Here is a 13,644-nt window from a genome sequence, read left to right as displayed (position 1 = left end):
CACGGGGCCAGCTGTAGCACTGGGAAATGCTGCAGAGAGGGGGCACTTGCCCTGGCCAAGGGGCCGGGGCCTAATGCGGCAGGAGGCCAGGGCAGCACGAACCCCCCCAGAGGGGTCAGGGGGTTCCCTGGAAACACCCCAGGAACTGGGTGCTGTCCTGCGGGACCAGCAGCGGGCAGAGACTCCGAGCCAGTGCAATGCACATGGAAAGGCTGTGAATGCCACGCCGGGGGGTGAACCCGCACCCCCGTCCCCAGGGGGGGTCGCACACGCACCTGCCTCATGTCCTTGTAGCTGTGGTGGCGGAAGTCCAGGTTGTCGGTGGACGTCACCTCGTTCTGCTGGCTGTAATAGCTGCTGACGGCTGGGGAAGGGGCAGAGCCGCTGGTCAGACCCGCAGCCGCGACCCGCCCGCCCAGAGCCTGGGAGCGAGGGGCTCGGCGTGGGCTGGGGGCAGAGGGGGCTCAGCGCTGCACGGGCCACGAGGCGGGGACCCTGGCGCCCGGGAGGGGCCGCGCTGTGACGGAGGCTCTCGGGCAGGTGGAGAGCCCCTTGCAGCCAGCTGGTGAGCTCAGCACGCTGGCATTGCCAAGGGCTCTGGTGTGGGACCTGTCCAGGTGGGCTCAGCCAGGGCAGGGCCCCCTCCTGGGCAGGACCCTCCCAGTGCTGGTCCGGGTCCCCAGAGTCCCTGCAACCAGGGGGTGGGGGGTTGAGCTGGGGGCTGCAGGACCTAGAGCCCCCCAGCAGCAGCCTGGCCATGCAGGGCTCTCAGGTCTGTTCTGCCCCCGCCATCGGGTCCCTCCTGCCCCGGCGGCCAGGCCCCGCGCAGCTCCCCAGAGCCGCCTCCCGCCCGGGGCCGGCTCTTACTGGAGAGGGGGCAGCCCAGCACCTCCAGCCGCATGCACAGGCTCCCGTTCCAGATCTGCGGGTACACCCGGATGAAGCGCGCGACCACGGGCTCCGGGAACTCGGTCAGCACCGGCGTGTCCTTGTCCACGTTGCCGTGGAAGAGCTGCAGGGAGAGGCCCGATAGGCAGCGTCAGGGGTGGCACCAGGACACACGGCCCCTGGGGTCAGGCAAAGGAGGCGGGTGCCGGGCAACCCCGCCCCCCCCCATGCTCTGCCAGTGCCCCCCAATCCCGACCCCCAGACACATGCCGGAGTTACAGCCGCTGTGCCCCAGACACGGTGGAGGCTGCCTGGGCGGGGTGAGGGCAGGGCTGGGGGGGCAGACAGGAGCCCCCGGCGGGGGCGGGGGGGTCCGTACCATCTCCTCGTAGCCGTTGGAGTACATCACCCAGTTCTGGCTGTCGTTGCTGAAGCCCACGTAGAAGGCGGTGACAAAATCATCGCTGGGGAGACAAGAGCGCAGGGGGGGGACTCAGCACCCCGGGGCAGCTGCGGGCAGCCACAGCCGGGGCAGGGAGTCTCTGGGCAGGGCGGGGGCAAGGACAGGGATCTTGGCCTCAGGACACAGCCAGGCAGCAGGAGGCAGGGCGGAATCGCAGCGTCAGAGCCCGCACCCCCTCCCACGCCCCCTCTCCCAGCCCTGAGCCCCCTCCTGCGCCCAAACTCCCTCCCAGAGCCTGCACCCCTCACCCCTTCTGCACCCGACCCCGGCCCTGAGCCCCCTCCTGCACCCAAACTCCCTCCCAGAGCCCGCACCCCAACCCCCTACCTCAGCCCTGAGCCCCCTCCCACACCCAAACTCCCTCCCAGAGCCTGCAACTCTCACCCCTCCCACACCCCAACCCCAGCCCTGAGCCCCCTCCTGCACCCAAACTCCCTCCCAGAGCCTGTACCCCTCAGCCTTCCTGCACCCCAACCCCCTACCCCAGCCCTGAGCCCCCTACCGCACCCAAACTCCCTCCCAGAGCCCGCACCCCAACCCCCTACCTCAGTCCTGAGCCCCCTCCCGCACCCAAACTCCCTCCCAGAGCCTGCAACTCTCACCCCTCCCGCACCCCAACCCCAGCCCTGAGCCCCCTCCTGCGCCCAAACTCCCTCCCAGAGCCCGTACCCCTCAGCCTTCCTGCACCCCAACCCCCTACCCCAGCCCTGAGCCCCCTCCTGCACCCAAACTCCCTGCCCCAGGCTCAGCCCCCTCCCTCACACCGAACCCCTCAGCCCCAGCCCAGAGCCCATGACCCCCTCCTGCCCCCTAACCCCCTGCCCCAGCCAGGTGAAAGTGAGTGAGGGTAGGGGAGAGCGAGCGATGGAGAGAGGGGAAATGGAGTGAGTGGGGGGGAGGCCTCGGAGAAGGGGCGGGGCCTCAGGGCAGGGGGCGGGGCAAGGGTGTTTGGGTTTGTGTGATTAGACAGTTGGCAACCCTAGCCCGGCCCATACGTACTGGATCTGGGAGCCCCCCCAAGGGCCCGGCCCGTACGTACTGGATCTGGGACACCCCCCCGGCCCATACGTACTAGATCTGGGAGCCCCCCCAAGGGCCCAGCCCGTACGTACTGGATCTGGGACACCCCCCCGGCCCATACGTACTAGATCTGGGAGCCCCCCCATGGGCTCGGCCCGTACGTACTGGATCTGGGACACCCCCCAGCCCGTATGTACTGGATCTGGGAGCCCCCCCAGGGCCCGGCCCGTACGTACTGGATCTGGGACACCCCCCCGGCCCGTACGTACTGGATCTGGGACACCCCCCCAGCCCGTATGTACTGGATCTGGGAGCCCCCCGAGGGCCCGGCCCGTACGTACTGGATCTGGGACACCCCCCCGGCCCGTACGTACTGGATCTGGGAGTCCCGGCCCTGTGTGATGACCCCTGTGAATTTCGTGGTTCTCCTGGTGTCCACCTCAATCCAGTGAGCCCGGGTGTCGTCCTCGGCGCACCAGGCGCCGTCGAAGAAATCGTCCTCGTTGGAGCCGGCCTGGGAGGGGGCAGAGGGAGAGGGGAGAGGGCAGGGTCTGCCCTGAGGCCAATGGCAGGTGGGGGCACCCCGGGGCTGGGGGTGGGGCTGCTCCTACCTGCATGTTGAGCCGCCCGCGCTGAGCGCCCAGGCCGTGCCGGAGCATGGACGAGGCCAGGATCTGGTCGTCCTCGATGCGGTGGGACTCCATCCCGATGGGGGGGCACGCTGCAAGGCAGGGAGGGCAGCGCCCGCGTGACCCGGGGTGGGGACGACTCGCTAGCACAGCTCCCTGCCGGCCCCTGGGTTCCCCGGCTCAGTGTCACGCCCGCACACCCAGCTGCCCCCGGCCCAGGAGCGACCCTGCTGTGCCCGCTGCTGGTGGGGGAGCTCTCCCTGCTCTCTGCCCCTTGCAGCTGGCGTGGCCCCTGCCGGGCAGCAGGTGCCAGTCAGGCCCTCGGGCCCAGTGTGGGCACCAACCCAGCAGAGGTGCTGAGGCTCGGGCAGCTTGGCTGTCAGGGGCCGTGCCCAGTTTCTGCATCTCCCAGCCCTGGGCAAACCGGCCTCACTCACCCTCCTGCCCCTTCTCTCCAAAGGGGGCACGTGGCTCTGACCCCCGCCCCCTCATGCCTGGCTGGCGGGCTGGGCCCCTGGCACAGGGTCACTCACTTGTTTTCTCCTCCGGGAGCGTCCATTCGTCCTCATCTGTTTCCCACTTCTTCCCTCCCGGCTTCTTCGGCTTCCCTGCAGGTGGTTGGGGTGGGGGGTTAGTGAGAGGCAGCGGGAGGATGCCGTGGCTGGGGCTGGGCCCCCTGCTCTGGGCAGGCACTGAGGGTGCCAGGAAGGGGCACGGAGAAGAGATGGGACAGGGGCCCATTGCCCTGCACCCCTTGGCAGCGTAGCAGGGCCAGAGCAGCCGAGGGGGAAGGGACTGGGAAGGGCAGAGGGGGTGGGGGTGGGGGGAACCGTGTGCGCGTTTCTCTAACTCAAGCCAGCCTGGCAAGAGCACCTGGAATTACCTAGGCAGGGCCAGGCTGGAGAGCGGGCCCCACTGTGGTCCTGAGTACAGTGCTCCAGGGTCGGCTCCCGCCAAGAGCCCTGAGTACGGTGCCCCGGAGCTGGGCGGGATTCTGGGTGCGGTGCCCCGGAGCTGGGCGGGATTCTGGGTGCGGTGCCCCGGAGCTGGGCCCCAGCCAGGAGAGACGTGGTTCGGGGAGGCAGCTCCGCACTCACCTTTCCGCTCCTTGGTCTTCTCCTCTGCCCACTTGTCATCCTCCGTGTCCACCTCCTCCTCCTCCTTGCTGCTGCCACCTTTCTTGGGCTTCCCTGGTCCAGGAGGGGAGAGGGGCAGGGTCAAGGTCAGTGTGGCCGAGGAGGGAGGGAGGGTTAGACCAGGCTGGTGGGTTCCTTCTGCCCCGGCTGCTTGAACACTGTGTCCCGGGGGATCCCTGGAGCAGCCAGCAGCACTGGCCAGCTGGGAGAAGGGAGCCCACATGGCCAGGGGTTTGCTCTACTGGGGAATGCATGCATGGTCAGCATATCTGGTCCCGCCCACAATTCACCTGGGCCCACCCCATGTCCCTGGCCCTGCCCACAATTCACCTGGGCCTGCCCCATGTTCCTGGCCCCACCCACAATTCACCTGGCCCCGCCCCATGTCCCCGGCCCCTCCCACAATTCACCTGGCCCTGCCCCATGTGTCCAGACTCTCCCACAATGAATCTGGCCCTGCCCCATGTGCCCGGACCCTCCCCCTGTGTGCCCTGCCCCGCCCCATCGTGGGCAGCCCTCTCCTTACCTGGCTTGAGTCGCTCCTCGTCCGTTTCCATCTCGTCTTCATCCTCTTTCTTGCTGGGGAACTTCTTGGGCTGGGGCAGGCCGTATTCCACTGGGGGCGAGAGTGGGGTGCACTGAAGGGCCGGCCGGGTGACAGCACCCTGGGGGGACGCACACAGGGACGCTGCCTCCGAACGCAGCGGGAAGTGAGGGAGAACACAGGGATCGGCCCTTCCGGGGATGCCACAGGACGTGGCACTGGGCCGGCGTGCACCCAGGCTGGGCCGTGTGGGCACGGGGCATCCCTCCCCGCAGGACCTCAGCCCTGCCCAGAGTCACGGCCCCCCCCAGCTGGGACCCCCTGGCTGCTGGTTCTAACAGGGGCTGGAGCCTCTGTTAGCTCCTGGGGAGGCCAGATCCTCCGGCTGGCCTAAGCCCCGCCATGCTGACTGGGCCTGCATGCACTGGCTGGGTGGCAGGCCAGGCCATGGTGGGGGTGGGAGCGGGTTCATATGGGGGCCAGGGCTGTGGAGGGGGGCCAATGGCGCAGAGAGCTGTGGGGTCCAGAGCAGAGGGGAGGGGGACAGAGAGCTGCCGGGGTGGGGAGAGGCAGGGTGCTGGGGGGAGGGCAGGGGCCGAGTGCTGGCGGGGGAGGAGGCTGGGTTTTGGGGGCCGGGGGCCCGTCCTGAGGCAGCTGACACTCACTGTCGTCATAGTCCGGCAATGGTGCCAGGGGCAGCCCCTCATCGTAGTCCCGCTCGGGGGGCAGGGTGGGGGGCGGCTCTGCAGGGGGAGAAGAGAGGCTGCGTGAGCCCCAGGGAGGCGGGTACAGCCAGGCTCCCCTGGAGGAGAGCTGCCAGGGCTGGGGGGACTTAGCCCAGGAAAGACCCTCCAACAGGGCAGGCAGGGGGCTGTTCAGAGGACAGATCATGGTCCAACCCCCTGAGGGCTGCCCTAAATTGCCCCTCTGCTTCACTGGCCCCGGGGGACTTTGCAGGGGGGCCAGAATAACCACGGTGTGGGAGCACCCCAGCCCCTCCCGCACTGAGCAGGTCCTTCTCCCAGGCTACGTGGGTCACAGATGGGTGGCTAAGGGGCAGAAGCAGAGTCCAAGGCTCTCGTTGAGCCTGGGCAAGTCGCCCCACGGGCACCGCAGGCTGGGGGTTGGACTAGATGACCTTCTGGGGTCCCTTCCAACCCTGATATTCTATGATTCTATGATTCTATGTGCCCCCTCCCTCCCTGCAGCTGGCTGAGCCAGCTGCCCTTTCTTCTGGTGCCACAGCAGCCCCTGGTGGGCGAAAGGTGTAATTGCAGTGCCTCCGCAGCAGACTATTATTCTGCGGGGGAAAAACAATCTGCAGAGGACATGAATTCTGCACTAATGTGTCTTGTTAAAAAATGGAGGGAGGGGGTATGGCTCCCTGGTCCCTCCGGTTTGGTGCTGGTGAACACAACAGCCGCTGCACCGATGCAGGCTCAGGCCCTTCCGGGGGTGGCTCACTCAGGGGGGTTTCTTCCCTGCCTGTTCCCCAGCCCCCTTCCTCCCTGGCTGGGGAAGACTCGGGGCCGTAAGAAACATACTTGGACTTGGCTTCTCCTCCACCTCCAACGGCGGCTTCTCGGGTGTCTTCCTGCTCGGAGGTTTCTTGGGTTTCTTCTGCCGCCGGACGTATTCGACTGGGGGGAAGGAACGTAGGTTTGTCACTGTCCTGCTGCAGGAGGGAGAGGGGGGCTCCAACCAGGGGGTTTCTCCTGGGGATGCAGCAGGGGGCTCTCACGTGGCGTGAGGGGACAAGTGGCTGATGTGTCCAGAGTGGGCAGAAAGGGCTGGCAAGAGGAAGCACCCCGGTCATCGTCCTCCCCACCCAGGGACTGTGGGCCCAATCCTCCCTGCCTGGCTCCGTGGGCATCACTGACCCCTGTCCCAAGTCCAAAGGGACCCTTTTGCCCCTGCTCAGCCCTGATGCCGGGCACAGGAGCTCAGGCCCCGTGGGACTTTGGCCCGAGGGGTGTCAGGTGTTTAAGAGCCATCTTACAGGATCCCAGCGCTGGGGCTCCGGGCTCTGCTCCGTCCCCGGCTGTTGGGCAGGGGCCATTCCGTGGCCCAGGCCCCTCACTGCAGCCCCAAGGGAGTTCTGGGGGGCCTGGGGCGCAGAGGATGGGGCTGTGCAGCACTGGGGGTCAGGGGCTTAGGGGGTGAGGCTGCCCTGTCCCAGGGGAGCATTGGGGGTCGCAGGCAGGCCCCTTCTCCTTGGTGTGGGGGGGTCCCTGGGTTGCACTTGCTCTAGGGCAGGGCTGTCCCCAGGGGGCCGGGGCCCAGCCGGGGAGCGAGGGTCTGGGCGGAGGGGCCGCGGGGAGGCAGCAGCAGCCCCGTACAGTCCTCGTAATCCTCCCGCTCGATCTGCTCATTATAGTCCAGCGTGGGCGGCTCGGGCTCTTCCGTCATCACTGCGGGGAGAGACAGACACAGTCAGCAGCTGCTGCCCGCGAGGGTAAGGGGCCAGGCTGGGGCAGGACACGGCAGGGGCTGCTCTCTGTTGTGCCAGGCTGGAGCCAAACAGCGGGCAGGAGGTTGCTACAGCCCCATCTGGGAGGCTGCACCGGGACTGTGAGCCCTAGGGGAGCCCCCCCAGGCTCCCACGGGATGTGCCAGGGCTGGGGGCTCCTGGAGACTCTCCTGGCTCCCCGAGGCCAAGGGGATGCAGCGGGGCACCCTGGAAAGGGCTCTGGCTTCAGGACAAGGAACTGAGGGGCACACGGCCAGGGGGCAGGCCCCACACAGCTGATGAGCACTCACCGGAGTCGGGCGCTGGTCTCCGGTCCTCCCTGCCAGGCTCCCACGGCTCCGTCGGGGGCTCATGGAACTCATCTAGGAACAAAACCCGTTGGCTGGGAGGGGTCCTCTGGGCCGGGCACCTTCCCGCTGCACCAGAGCCTCTGCTGCCACCCCTGCCCGCACCCAGCTGCCCGCTCGCTGCATGGCCCACATAGATTCATAGATATTTAGGTCAGAAGGGACCATTATGATCATCTAGTCCGACCTCCTGCACAACGCAGGCCACAGAATCTCACCCACCCACTCCTGCGATAAACCTCTCACCTGTGTCTGAGCTATTGAAGTCCTCAAATTGTGGTTTAAAGACTTCAAGGAGCAGAGAATCCTCCAGCAAGTGACCCGTGCCCCGTGCTACAGAGGAAGGCGAAAAACCTCCAGGGCCTCTTCCAATCTGCCCTGGAGGAAAATTCCTTCCCGACCCCAAATATGGCGATCAGCTAAACCCTGAGCATATGGGCAAGATTCACCAGCCAGATACCCAGGAAAGAATTCTCTGTAGTAACTCAGATCCCACCCCATCTAATATCCCATCACAGGCCATTGGGCCTATTTACCATGAATATTTAAAGATCAATTAATTACCAAAATCATGTTATCCCATCATACCATCTCCTGCATAAACTTTTCGAGTTTAATCTTAAAGCCAGATAGATCTTTTGCCCCCACTGCTTCCCTCGGAAGGCTATTCCAAAACTTCACTCCTCTGATGGTTAGAAACCTTCGTCTAATTTCAAGTCTAAATTTCCTGGTGGCCAGTTTATATCCATTTGTTCTTGTGTCCACATTGGTACTGAGCTTAAATAAATTCCTCTCCCTCTCCGGTATTTATCCCTCTGATATATTTATAGAGAGCAATCGTATCTCCCCTCAACCTTCTTTTGGTTAGGCTAAACAAGCCAAGCTCCTTGAGTCTCCTTTCATAAGACAAGTTTTCCATGCCTCGGATCATCCTAGTAGCCCTTCTCTGTACCTGTTCCAGTTTGAATTCATCCTTCTTAAACATGGGAGACCAGAACTGCACACAGTATTCCAGGTGAGGTCTCACCAGTGCCTTGTATAACGGTACTAAAACCTCCTTATCTCTACTGGAAATACCTCTCCTGATGCATCCCAAGACCACATTAGCTTTTTTCACGGCCATATCACATTGGCGGCTCAAAGTCATCCTATGATCAACCAATACTCCAAGGTCCTTCTCCTCCTCCGTTACTTCTAATTGATGCGTCCCCAGCTTATAACTAAAATTCTTGTTATTAATCCCTAAATGCATGACCTTACACTTCTCACTATTAAATTTTATCCTATCACTATTACTCCAGTTTACAAGGTCATCCAGCTCCTCCTGTATGATATCCCGGTCCTTCTCTAAATTGGCAATACCTCCCAGCTTTGTATCATCTGCAAACTTTATTAGCACACTCCCGCTTTTTGTGCCGAGGTCAGTAATAAAAAGATTAAATAAGATTGATCCCAAAACTGATCCCTGAGGAACTCCACTGGTAACCTGCCTCCAGCCTGACAGTTCACCTTTCAGTAGGACCCATTGTAGTCTCCCCTTTAACCAACTCCTTATCCACTTTTCAATTTTCCTATTGATCCCCATCTTATCCACTTTAACTAATAATTCCCCATGTGGCACGGTATCAAACGCCTTACTGAAATCTAGGTAAATTAGATCCACTGCGTTTCCTTTGTCTAAAAAATCTGTTACTTTCTCAAAGAAGGAGATCAGGTTGGTTTGGCACGATCTACCTTTTGTAAAACCATATTGTATTTTGTCCCATTTACTTCAATGTCCTTAACTACCTTCTCCTTCAAAATTTTTTCCAAGACCTTGCATACTACAGATGTCAAACTAACAGGCCTGTAGTTACCCGGATCACTTTTTTTCCCTTTCTTAAAAATAGGAACTATGTTAGCAATTCTCCAATCATACGGTACAACCCCTGAGTTTACAGATTCATTAAAAATTCTTGCTAATGGACTTGCAATTTCATGTGCCAATTCCTTTAATATTCTTGGATGAAGATTATCTGGGCCCCCCCGATTTAGTCCCATTAAGCTGTTTGAGTTTCACTTCTACCTCAGATATGGTAATATCTACCTCCATATCCTCATTCCCATTTGTCATGCTACCATTATCCCTAAGATCCTCATTAGCCTTATTAACAACTGAGGCAAAGTATTTCTTTAGATATTGGGCCATGCCTAGATTATCCTTGACCTCCACTCCATCCTCAGTGCTTAGCGGTCCCACTTCTTCTTTCTTGGTTTTCTTCTTATTTATATGGCTATAGAACCTTTTACTGTTGGTTTTAATTCCCTTTGCAAGGTCCAACTCTATTTGACTTTTAGCCTGTCTCACTTTATCCCTACATGTTCTGACCTCAATAAGGTAGCTTTCCTTGCTGATCCCTCCTATCTTCCACTCCCTGTAGGCTTTCTGCTTTTTCTTAATCACCTCTCTGAGATGCTTGGTCTACAACTCTTGCCTGTGAATTTTTTCCCCTTTCTTGGGATGCAGGCTTCCGATAGCTTCTGCAGCTTTGACTTAAAGTAATTCCAGGCCTCCTCTGCCTTTAGATCCATAAATTCTTCAGTCCAATCCACTTCCTTAACTAATGTCCTTAATTTTTGAAAGTCAGCCCTTTTGAAATCAAAAACCCTAGTCGCAGATTTATTTTTGTTGATCCTTCCATTCAGTTTGAACTGAATTAGCTCATGATCACTTGAGCCAAGATTATCCCCTACAACCATTTCTTCTATGAGGTCCTCACGACTCAGCAAAACCAAATCTAAAATGGCATCCCCTCTAGTCGGTTCAGCAACTACTTGATGAAGGAATCCATCAGCTATCGCATCTAGGAAAATCTGAGCCCTATTATTATAACTAGCACTCGTCTTCCAGTCTATATCTGGGAAGTTAAAGTCTCCCATGATCACGCAGTTTCCATTAGTATTTACTTTATTAAAAACATTAAAAAGGGCTCTATCCATATCCAAATTAGATGCCAGCGGTCTATAGCACACTCCAAGCGCTATCCCAGGGGAGGCCCTCACATGCTGTTCCCCCCAAAACTCGCCAAGCTGCTCCAGCTCTGGCCAGGGTCCAGGCTCCTGTGTCCTAGGGAGATGGGGCCAAGCGTGTGAGAAGTGCCAGGGCACTAGCTGCAATGGGGGGGTGGGTCCCCCCCAACCTCCACCCCCCTCCGGGAATCGCTCTTACTCCGGCGGCTTCCCGGCTCCTGTTCTTCAGCCCAGCGCGGCTCAGCCGTCTCCTCGGGAAATCCAGCTGGAAAACACAGGGCAGGAGTTCAGAGTGCTGGACCGGGGGCTGGGGAGGGGTGGGAGGGCATGGGGCTGGGACCGAACTGCTCTCTTGATCCCTGTGGGGTGAGTCGCATGGCAGGGGTTCAGGCTGCACATGGACCAGGCTGGGCAAAGGGCTCAGTGCCACCCTGCCGGGAGGAGGAGGACCTCTTAGGGCCTGGGGGAAGCCTGGAGAAGCCACATCCCTGCAGGGAGAGACTCAGTATCCGGTGGGGACAGTCCCGGAGGGGAGTAGGCGCTTGATACCCGGCCGGGTCGGTCCCTGGGGGGCTAAGTGCTTGGTACCCAAAGTGGGGCTCAGTGGCTGGTGCCAGAGGGGGTTGCACAGCACCCAGGGACCATATGCTTGCCATGTTTACCCCACCATGCAGGTCAATGGACGGAGCCCAGAGCTCCAGATTCTCCCAGAACTCTCTCCGGAGCCGCCCGCACTCCCGGTAGGGGCGGGTGGGGCCTGGAGCGCCGCGGAATTAGCTAGGGACACTCCCTGTCTTCTCTGCTCCAGGAACCAGGCCCATGGCACGCGTGTAGCTGGGCTGGGCGTGATGTGTAGATGGGCTGGGCAATTAGCAGACGGGTTTACCCAGAACCCTCTAGGCCCCGCATTGTTCCTTCGGACTCTTGCTGTGTGCTGGGTAATGGGCAACAGACCCAACAACTGGCAATGTGGAGGGGACCCTAATCCAGCAACAGAGAGAGATGGAAACTGGTCCTGCAGGGAAAGGGTTTTAAAACATCTGGCTGTTTGGGGAAAATGCAGCCCTGGAGGGGACTGGACCAGCTCTATGCCTGAGTGGAACAGCACGAAATAGTTAATGGTACTACTGAGATGACTAAAGTGGTGGTTTTACTGCGTGTGGGGGGGCTAAATCTTACAAGCTGGAACACAACCCTCCAGGCTTCTCTTACTCAGCAGATGTTTGCTGAGGTTGTGGAAATTCTCCCAAATCACCTCCCCCCTAGGCCCCTGGGCACCACGGAGTGTTTCCGCTTTTATAAATAGAACCAAACAGCCATTCCCAAATTTGCGGCTGCGTCGAGGAAATTAACAGAGCATTGTCAGTTTGGAGAGCGTTTCAATGGGGTGTTCAGTTACTGTGCGGTTTGCAAGATGGAGCAATTGACTGAGGTTGGTTTAACCCTCAGCTGTGCACTAGAAATTGCGTGATCGATGGAGAGAGCTGCTAAAAATGCCAGGGAGCTGCAACAGCACCCAGGCACCAAATAAATGGGAGGTCAGCCCAAAATGGACAGCACTCTGGCTGCATGCTCTTGCTGTGTGGCAAGCAGTTCCTCCGTGCAAAGAGCTGCAACAAACTGGGGCGCAGACAGGGTGATGTGCAAAAAGCACAACCACCATCTCACAAGGAGAAGCCCGGGGACTTTCGTCAGCTTGCCGGTGACAGCATGGAGTCCGCGGAAAATGCTGGGGCATAAGAACATAAGAGTGGCCAGACTGGGTCAGACCAAAGGTCCAACTAGCCCAGTGTCCTGTCTTCCAACAGTGGCCAGGGCCAGGTGCCCCAAAGGAATGAACAGGACAGGGAATCATCAAGTGATTCATGCCGTTGCCCATTCCCAGCTTCCGGCAAACAGAGGCTAGAGACACCATCACTGCCCATCCTGGCTAATAGCCATTGATGGACCTGTCCTCCATGAACTTATCTAGTTCTTTTTTGAACCCTGTTATAATCTTGGCCTTCACAACATCCTCTGGCAAGGAGTTCCACAGGTTGACTGTGTGTTATATGAAGAAATACTTCCTTTTGTTTCTTTTAAACCTACTGCCTATTAATTTCATTGGGTGACCCTAGTTCTTGTGTTATGAGAAGGAGTAAATAACACTTCCTTATTTACTTTCTCCACACCAGTCATGATTTTATAGACCTCTATCATATCCCCCTTAGTCGCCTCTTTTCCAAGCTGAAAAGTCCCCGTCTTATTAATCTCTCCTCATACGGAAGTCGTTCCATACCCCTAATCATTTTTGTTGCCCTTTTCTGAACCTTTTCCAATTCCATCTCTATCTCTCCAACAGTCTGTGTAATAATAAAGGGTCTTTTCACACGGACGGAGCAAGACATAAAATGGATCTGGATACCGGGTCTGCCATGTCTGTGTTGGATAATCCAAGACTCTTTAAAGAGGGGAAGTTGCAGAATACTCGGTGCTACTAAAAACAAACACAGGGGAAATCCTCACCCCCCTGGCGGTTATTACACTGAACGCAACATACAAATGTGTACTGTTAAACCTCTCGGATGTGAGGCGAGAGGGTCAGGTATTATTTGACGGAGAGTGGCTGAGAGAGATTCAGGTGGACAGCAGAGCATAAAAGGTTCAGATCCTCCCACGTTATTTAGGCACCTAATTCCCATTGATTTCAAAATGCCAGCAGATTTACAAAACTGTATGGACTCTGGCCCAAAACAAACCTCTTAGACAAGGCAGAGGATGTCCTTCGGGAGGGCACCAAAACCTTAAAACACCTGCAAGCAAAACTTGTGCCTGAAGGGGGAGCAATTCCTACATTTTGCAAAGCTGGTCCAGTGCATTTTGCCATAGGGTGCTTACAGGGCTCCAGAACTATACCCAAGGTCAACTGGAGCGAATGGAGTGAAAAAGAACAGGGTTGGCCACATCTGTGGTGATTTCAAGGCTGCATGAAGATCAGTATCCCTGGCCTAGAAGTCAGGCTGTAATTGCCTCATTAGCTGATGGGAGGCATTTCTCTGAGATCGACCGAGCCCAAGCCTATCTACAAATGGAGATTGAAGAACTTCTGTGTGGGGTGAATTGCTGCTTAGAAAAGCCCCTCGGGAAAGGAATCCTCAT

The 13,644-nt window shown here is 58.8% G+C and overlaps 1 protein-coding gene across 1 annotated transcript in view; it reads right to left on the bottom strand.

Moving 5' to 3' along the window:
* Positions 1-13,644, bottom strand: part of AEBP1 (AE binding protein 1) — a 40,913-nt gene that overhangs the window by 4,425 nt on the left and 22,844 nt on the right. The window contains 13 exon segments of the mRNA XM_073325475.1: positions 276-364; positions 868-1,012; positions 1,268-1,352; positions 2,746-2,885; positions 2,983-3,092; positions 3,534-3,608; positions 4,098-4,190; positions 4,663-4,752; positions 5,346-5,423; positions 6,225-6,320; positions 7,020-7,091; positions 7,441-7,512; positions 10,706-10,771. Coding sequence (XP_073181576.1) covers positions 276-364; positions 868-1,012; positions 1,268-1,352; positions 2,746-2,885; positions 2,983-3,092; positions 3,534-3,608; positions 4,098-4,190; positions 4,663-4,752; positions 5,346-5,423; positions 6,225-6,320; positions 7,020-7,091; positions 7,441-7,512; positions 10,706-10,771 — 1,211 coding nt within the window.

The sequence above is a fragment of the Lepidochelys kempii genome, chromosome 26 (genome assembly GCF_965140265.1).
Source record: "Lepidochelys kempii isolate rLepKem1 chromosome 26, rLepKem1.hap2, whole genome shotgun sequence".
Classification (NCBI taxonomy): domain Eukaryota; kingdom Metazoa; phylum Chordata; order Testudines; family Cheloniidae; genus Lepidochelys; species Lepidochelys kempii.
Note: the sequence above shows the minus strand (reverse complement) of the source record. Positions and strands in the feature narration are given on the sequence as shown.